The sequence below is a fragment of the Rutidosis leptorrhynchoides genome, chromosome 2, assembly GCF_046630445.1.
Source record: "Rutidosis leptorrhynchoides isolate AG116_Rl617_1_P2 chromosome 2, CSIRO_AGI_Rlap_v1, whole genome shotgun sequence".
Classification (NCBI taxonomy): domain Eukaryota; kingdom Viridiplantae; phylum Streptophyta; class Magnoliopsida; order Asterales; family Asteraceae; genus Rutidosis; species Rutidosis leptorrhynchoides.
The window spans coordinates 697,345,774-697,354,361 of NC_092334.1; the positions used below are offsets into that span (position 1 = coordinate 697,345,774).

Consider the following 8,588-nt stretch of genomic DNA (forward strand, 5'->3'; position numbering starts at 1 on the left):
AAAAAATATATTCCTCTTAGTTAAGTTTAATGAAAAGGTATTTTCAACACAAAAATTTCAAACTAGTGGTGTAGGGTAAGCTCCACTACTTGAGGTTCTTGGAAATGATGATAACTTTGTTTTGCTATTTATATTATAAGTAATACTCCGTAACTTTTTAGTTGTACTATAGATATTGAAAAATTTAACGCTTAGAGCGCTCTCAACGGAACCACCCTCACCACCGCCTAGCCAGTCGCCCAGGTGGGCGCCGATGGCACGACACCACCCAGGAGTCCGCCCACCTCATCGTTTCTGGTTTCGTCCGTTTGAATCATAATTGAGGACGGAGAATTGGTAATAAAAAAAAATGACCGTTTAGAAAGGAAAAAAATTTTTACAACAGCTATATCAACGGTTATGTGTGTTTTTTTTTTCTTTTCATTTAAACACTCTATATAAATCACAATACATTTACTCATTTTACACCACAAAAACTACACTCCATTCCAATTTACTTCATTTTTCTCTACATTTTTTTACAATCTTTTTTTTTCCACAAACAATGAGTTCCAAAAAAACCCCAAACAAAGGCAAATCGAAACAACGCTCTCAAGTTCAAGACCCGAATTCGGTCGGTCGCGACATGATGCAAAATTTGCTTGATCAATCGCAACAAAGTATCGGGTTTTCTCGCTTTGCAAATGCTAATGCATTTGCGGGTATGTTTCCAAACATACACACACAACAAACTCAACATCAACAATACTTCACCAACCAAAATTATCAACAACATATTCCCTATAATATCAACCAAGAATCTCAACCATTTCCCATTTACACGAACCAACAATCTTAACAACAATGTCAACAAAAATCCCAACAAACACCATATTATCCAAGTCTTCGTGACGAATCCGATGATGAAGAAGTTCCCGAAACTCCGCGCCATGTCGATGTCGAACCCGAAGAGGAACCGGTGGCCGATGTTCGAGGGGGAAAAGTTAGGTGTCCGAAAGTTCCTTGGACAGACTTGGAAACAAAAATTCTAGCCGAGCGTTATGTGTATGTTTCGGAACATCCGGATGCGGGAAACGACCAAACTTATAATTCATTTTGGGGTGAAGTCCGAAGACCATACAATTCGTTAGTTAAAGAGCAAAGGCGTGCGGATCAAATAAGTGGGAAATGGGCTAAAATTCAAAGAGATGTGAAGATTTTTATTGGTATTTATTCGAAGCTTGAGAAAATGTGGCAAAGTGGTTGTTCGGGGGAGGACATTATGAATGCGGCCCGAAAATAATTCAAACACCAAACCAAGGGCCGACAATTTACTTTTGAGGATGTGTGGCAAGTTTTGAGGGATTGCCCAAAGTTTATGGAAAGTGAAGGTATATCGGCTACCAACAAAAGAAAACAAGCCGATGAATTACCAATTCCAACGAGGCTAGTTCGAACCCGCAAATTAGCACGAACCCCGACCCAACCCAATTTGAAAATTTATTTAAAGATCACGAACCGACCCGACGTCCTCCGAGTCGAGCTAAAAGTCAAAGGGATTCGTACTCATCGGATACTGCGAGTCGTATGTCATCCGACGAAGTTCGGATAAAGATAGCTCAATCCGCCGAAGCATCTCAACTAGCGGAGACTAAAACCATGGAAAAACTTTGTGAAGAAAGCGAGACGAGAACAATATTGAAAAGTTTGAAGCTTCTTTCCAAACCGGTATCACGAGACTTGCCTCCCGACGAATACGAAATGATCATGAGTTATCGAGCGAGACTTAAGAAAAAATATGCTAAGGAATTGGCACCTCCGGACAACGACGACGAGTAGTTTATTTGTAGTATTTTTATTTGTAGTATTTTTATTTTTATTTATTTTTATTGTAACGTTTTTTTTTAAATTATTGTAACTTTATTTTTAATGAAATTTTAGTTTTACATTAATGATTTTTATGTTTAATTTTAATTATTTAATTGTTTAGAAAAAATAAAAAAGTAACAAAGAAAAATGGAAGAAGAGTGTAACTGTTGAGACTTGAGAGTGTTTAGTCCTGGGAAGCAAGTGCTGATGTGGCGTTGAGATGGCGTCCTGGAGGATTAAGGCGAAACAATTGGGAGTGCTCTTATGAAGGCTCATTTTTATCTCAAACTAAGACATAATTAATGAATCAGGATTTATGATACATGATGCATTTGGAAGTACGTAAGCTTATAAAAGGACTGCTAGCTGTTGGTAATCAACTCCAGGCATTGAAGGTATGATTTGTATTTTAGATCACACTGCCTTTCTCTTACAACCATATATGTTACTCTAATTCTTTGAATCATGTCAAATCATCAAATTTTGTGTGAATTATCTGAGAAATGTAGACAGGAAGACAAAAGTTGATAAAAAGTTCTAGAAAAAACATGCAAGAGAAGTTATGTAAGGCAAATCGAAAGGACGAACGATGCAAAATTGCAATTAACCCTAAATTAAATTAACAACGTTTAAACTACTACGATGTACAGAGTATACTTTCTATTTTAATCCGTGATAGCGGAATCTTCATTTTAATTATTGTCAACCATTAAATCGATCTTCACTTCTCTGTACACATAGTATACTTGCTACCTTAATTTTTTATTGTCATTTTGGTGCACGAAATAATAATTAAATTTTTTTTTAAAAGTTCTCTTTGTGAAATTCAAATTTTGTTGATGTCTTGTGTGAGAAATCAGAAGCTAGTTGTTTTAGCTCTTTTGTTAAAGCTGGTGCTCCACAATAGAATACTCCTGCAATATTTCAAGATATTATAGTTAGTAAACATCACATGACATATTTACATGATGCAAAACAATAACAGCATTCTTTATACAAAACTATAATTATTATTATCTTAATATATTTTGACACAATATTTTGTTCTATTTATGATACTATAGTTTATTTTTCAAATTTAAATAGCTAAGGGACTGACCTATTCGGGAGCCCATGTGATTCGCAGCAATCTGCTTGTACACATTCCTCCAGTTCGGTTTCGCAAAGTAAGACTGAACCCGAGTACCCGAAATAACATCAACACCATTTTTGGCATGATTTAGTGACTGAAGCATAGTAATCAAGGCCGATCTCGCATCACCTTCCTCAAAAACACTTGAACAATAATTATGCATCTCTATGACACCAGCTTTGTCCATTTCAGCAGCATCATTCATAATACCTTTGAACCAATCATATGAATCTTGTTCGTTAGTAACCCAATAAAAGTAAGCTCGTGTTGTTTTAAAACTCTTTGCGGATTTCTTATTTTGTATCGTGCCACCATTTTCCAAAACACGGTATTCCTCTTCTTTGGCTTTCATGTTATTTACAATGTCTTTTACGATGCTGATCATAGGGGTCGCTCCAATTCCTAACCCTACTAGTAAAACCACGTCGTATTTCTTGTAGTCTTGTGCTGGAGCTCCATATGGTCCGTCGATTAAAATATTCGGGAACCTGTAAAAAAAAAATCATTATTTGGAAATAAGTATCAAAGATTTGGAGCATGGGTCCAAATGGGCTGGTTAAACAGATCAACATTTGCCAAAGGCTGTTTAGTGTACTTGTACATGCGAATAAAAACATATATGTATGGGGAATTGATATTTGCATCATCAAAATTGATAAATTCAACACAATTGTGCATTAAGTACTTGAACAGTACAAGTAGTTATTGCACAATTGTGGGAGATTTATCAGTTTTAATGGTGGAAATATCATCATCAATATGGGAATCTGGAAATACTATAAAAATCTTACTTTATATTTTCTCCTAGTATCGTTTCAGCTCTCTGGAGCCCACGTGTCACATTACTTGCAGGTTTACATACCTACAAACAATCACAAGAGACATGTAATGTAAGGTGATTATTTTCGCCCATAATTATCAAACTTGTAAACTCATATTTCTTATTATCCGTGATGCACCAACCAAGTAAAAGATTATGTACCTTCGAAAAGATTTTGGTTATTTGGTTAGTCCAATCACCAGCACTCCGAATATGCACACTCAGGTGGTTATCACCAGGTGCAGAAGTAATGGAAAATGGGTGCCTGTGGTCACATGATAACTTGGTTACGTTGCATATATCTGAGTAAAATTATTACCCGAATGGCTGTATTCATAATTATTAGTGTTAATGCAGAATACTCGAGGTACAACTCACCATTCAAAAGGTGAGATAGCAGCACAGTTGACAAACATGTATTGTCCACTCTTGTATTTGAATCCGGGAGGCTTTGACATTGTAAGTGCCAACACATTTCGAGAATTTTGAGAGTAAACAGCCGCCTTTAAGACACAAGTGATCATTACATATATTTTCTTTTGTATTAATGAAAAAAGTATAATTAACATATATAAATTCAATATGTCATATATGCTCAAACATGTGTAAAGATCATTTTATGTCATCCGACTCTTTTGGGTGGGTCTTGTGGGTTTCCAAAGAAAATACAGGGTTGGGGTGTCCTTGCCAAACATACACCTTTTAACATAAAGTGGGTAGATTAGCAGGGACACTTTAACCATATGTTCTCCAACCCTACCCGGTGAAGGTTTGATCAATGCCTCTAAAATACCTTCACTGGTACCTCATATATGAGGGGAACGAGGATCGAACCTGCGCCAATAATAATTGGCAAGGCTTCCATATATGCGATCTAGCCTCTAAGGCAACCGGTACCACTGAGCCATTGACTTGTTGATTATGCATTGAAAACTTGCACTTAGGGCGTACATGATATTTGAGAGGGCAAAGTTGAACACCTGAATGTTAGATTATACCTTAAGTATCGTGACTGGCTTGATACCAGATCGGAACACCCTGATCAATCTCTCACAAGCATAAAGCGAAATCGGAACAGCCAGGTACATCCACGTCTGCATCCCCAAAAACATAGTTACAAATGTTTGCTGCATCTATAAGACAAAACTATATATGTTTACTAAAATGAGAGCGCAAAAAGGAACTAACCGTCTTCTTGTACCATTCCTTAGTAAGGTAAATCTTGATCCCATGAACAATGAGCAACGCGTAAACAATAACAAAAAAGTGATGGGAATACCAAAAGGCATTAAATCCTGTTAGTTTCTTTAGAAATGTTGGTAGCTTGACTTTGCTTCTTCGTAGCCAGGGAGTTGCTAGTGTAAAAGCTATGGCCATTAGTACTACCATTATTATTCCTGTATACCCTTCTGTTTCCTTCACAAAATGCCAATAGTTTTTGGCCTGTTCCCCGAAAAACTGTTGCAACGGTTCGTACTCCTCCTTCGTTGCATGAATTATTCGTGGGAAGTCGCACGTTAAATGGGTTATCACATGTAACCCTACTCCTATTGCAATCGCTATTGCAATTACCTACAACAATATAGTTCCCATTACATACGAGTTTAGTAATCACAATATGACCCACGTGTTGGTGATTTTAAAGTCATCTAACAATCATTTTAGATAACTGGAATTTTTTTGAAAACAAGAGTCATCTAGTTATACTTAACAATGGGTTTGAAGAGTGTGGACAGTGCACGCGCATAACAATTGACTAGACACTGTCGCAGAAATTGCTGAGGTCAACAGGGCCGCGCCCCCTTGAGGGGTCCAAGGGGCAGCGCCCCTGTTGGGATCCTGTCAAAAGTCGCAACGTTTCGATTAATGACTTTTCCCACCAAATGAAGGGTTATATGTTTTGGTTTTTCAATCGAATATAACCGACTTTCCCTCTAGAAAACAGTTACTTGCTTTTCATTATGAACTAACAGAAAATACAAATTCTCTCATATACTTTGGATTTAAATATTCTTGTCTGCAATCAAATCTCGTTCTTTTCTTATCCCAATTAGGATTTCGTGATACCGGGGCTTGTAGGTCGAAATACTTAATTGAGAAAGTGATTTCATGATTCAAGAACCAATCGGATTATCAATTACAACCTTGTTTTCCTACAGACCCGACGGTCAATTTTCCGAATTTTAAGGGCGGAACTTTATGTATCTTCTTGGGAGCGAAAAGGATAACAAGACATATGGCTGCAATTTTTTTTTTACCTTTATATATAGTAAATATTACACTAATAACTGGAAATAAGTTAGATAAACATCCAAACACTACGAGTAACGCAAGGCATTTTCCAAATGTTAAAAATAGTAGACTTACTTTGTGGAAATTAAGATTGTCATCAAAGGGAACTGCTACACCCAACCGGGTCTTGTTCCTCAACCAAGTAATCGTGTTTCGACAAACAGGTAACAATATAATCGCCATGTTCAACTTTAAAGTCTCGGCTGCTCCTTTAGCTACACATACACACGGTCCTAACAGATCGTACACTTCTCTTTTCGTGTATTGAATGTATTTCCATGTAAACAAACCAGCCATCACGCCTATCCAAAGTACAAGTACCCAACATCTTTGCCAATTATCTAGTAAAAAGTACTTAAACTCTTCATACCGTCTTTTTATAGTAGTACCAGGCGTCGTTTGCAGCTTTTGACTCAACATTTGGCTCAAGTTTTTGTTTTCTCCACTCGCATTATCTTGTGTTGACGCTTGTAACAATAGCGTTTCCAAGTCATCGATCTGTTTAACATTATCATCATTAGCACTTTTATACCATATCAGAGTAGCTTTATATTATCACATATAAATATAAATGATATATACCATGATGTAACCCTGGTTGTTAGGATCTAAATGTTCCATGATCAAAGCTGTGTATTCATCTGCTTGTTTTTTCATATTTGATAACTTGTTCGCTGACGCACTCGCGTTAATAATCTGCATCACATGGGTATCAATTATTAGTAACATTAACTAATCTTAATTTAAAATATAAAATTCTCTAATCCACCACTAACCACCCTTATGGTTCTTGTGTATTGTACCTAATGTTTACTCTGAAGAGTGATGATATTTCAACAGTTATATTTTACTAAATCCACCAGTAAATATATTTATTAATTCTAAATGCACATTTGCAATAAATTTATAAAAAAAAATATAATGAATTTATCACTAGCCATTTCTGCGCAAAGATAATAGCAAGTATTATATACCTCTCTAACTTCATCTTCTGTGATCTTACCATCTGCATCCTTATCAACCCTGTATTTATTTTCTTAATATTAGTTCTTAAAAATAATATCAAAAGATAATAGTTCCTCCAAACAGAAAAATGATTTAAAAAAAAAAAATATCTTACATTTCAACAAAAGTTCTTAGCCTTGAATCAAAACCTTGATCATTAATTTGCTCCCAAAATTCCTTCAATTGTTGCTTGTTAATCATGCCACCGTCTATATTCCTCTTACGGGTAAGAGAATCGAATAAGTCTCCGGCGAACTCTTCTGATTCTTTGTTCATCCCTATTATATTAACAATTAACAAAATTAATAAAATCAAATAAATAAGAACTGCTTCAATAAATCATACATAATATGTACACTATGAATTACTACAACTTACCAATGCATTTACCAAAAAGTTCACGTGGCAACAAGCCATTGGTAGTTTCAGTTAATTTATCAAACCGCTTATCAACGGCTATCCAATTTCCGCCACCCTCTTTCTGGCTAATAAATTTGAACCCCTTGAGTGCTTGAGTCGCAATGTTCTTCGTCCTGTTTAAACGGCCAACTGGCCGTTTAGAGGACGAAGTAAACCGTTTCAGCTGTTGAGACGCTTTTTTGATTTTCACTGAAGCAGTCCTCGCCACAGACGATCTATAATATGATGGTGTTTCAGTCCCCTTATCTAACAAAGTTAGTTCAGGGTCTTCCACGTCATCATGAATGTCTAACGTGACTTTTGTACTGCTCCCAGGGGCGCCATCAGGAATATCAAACGTGGTGGTTTTTCGGCCACCTGTTTTATTCGATGGCGCCTCGTTTTTGTCCACTCCGACAACTTTTATGTCGGAGTGGTAATGATCATCAGAATCCATTTTTTGCATTTGTTAGTACAAATAAAGTGTATAACGAACAAAAAAAGTAGGTGAGTATATGATAATATGAATTGAAGACAACGTGAAGGATAATGGTGTGACTGTATGTATAGTTTTTTGTTTGGTTGAGGAAATGAAGAATGAGAGGCATCCCACTTATATGGTGAAAAACGTGTATGAGGGATAAAAAAATTCAATCAATGAGTTGTCTAACCTGCCGATTGCTTTTTTTTTTTTTTTTTTATTACGAGTATTTGTTTTTAATTTTTTCCATATGAATATGACATATCATAATAATCAATAACAATATGTCAACTTAACGATGTTAATAATGATTTTCTGCGTATATTTATCTATATATCTTTAGATAAGAGCATTTACCGTTTGTTCAAGAATGTCTTTTACAATTTTTTTTAACGTGCCCAATCAAAGCCTTACACAAACATTTTAGAGTTGTTAAATGCTGAAAATACCCTTTTAATGCCCTTTATTTCCTTTGTATTGGATTCCTCTCTATAGTCCACAAATTTTCAGATCCTTCCATCCCCACTACTCTCCACCCTGTTTTCAACGACCAACAAACCCCAACCATCAAAAACCTGGCCTATCCATCACCGGCTCTTCACCTACTGCAC

At 36.1% G+C, this 8,588-nt stretch overlaps 1 protein-coding gene across 2 annotated transcripts; it reads right to left on the minus strand.

The window, feature by feature from the left end:
• Positions 1-2,652: 2,652 nt before the first annotated feature.
• On the minus strand, positions 2,653-7,962 carry LOC139894104 (respiratory burst oxidase homolog protein C-like). Of its 2 annotated transcripts, XM_071877305.1 has the most exons (12): positions 7,476-7,962; positions 7,213-7,375; positions 7,067-7,115; positions 6,675-6,788; positions 6,168-6,590; positions 4,989-5,372; positions 4,799-4,894; positions 4,179-4,303; positions 3,963-4,065; positions 3,772-3,842; positions 2,948-3,468; positions 2,653-2,762 (listed from the first exon to the last, which is right to left on the minus strand). In XM_071877305.1, exons 1-12 carry the CDS (start codon positions 7,960-7,962, stop codon positions 2,653-2,655), a joined length of 2,646 nt encoding a protein of 881 aa, XP_071733406.1. The 2 variants fall into 2 exon arrangements, with proteins under 2 accessions (XP_071733406.1, XP_071733407.1); XM_071877306.1 differs by lacking the exon at positions 3,772-3,842 and having other exon boundaries at positions 3,913-4,065.
• Positions 7,963-8,588: the final 626 nt, after the last annotated feature.

What these genes read in the sequence shown, in the direction of transcription:
- LOC139894104 (XM_071877305.1), bottom strand. Translation starts at nt 7,962, where the DNA reads ATGCAAAAAATGGATTCTGATGATCATTACCACTCCGACATAAAAGTT. An exon ending in CTAAGAACTTTTGTTGAAAT is followed by an intron (nt 7,116 to 7,212) that starts GTAAGATATTTT and finishes AAATAAATACAG; the next exon opens with GGTTGATAAGGATGCAGATG. An exon ending in ATACTAGGAGAAAATATAAA is followed by an intron (nt 3,469 to 3,771) that starts GTAAGATTTTTA and finishes TTTTTTTTACAG; the next exon opens with GTTCCCGAATATTTTAATCG.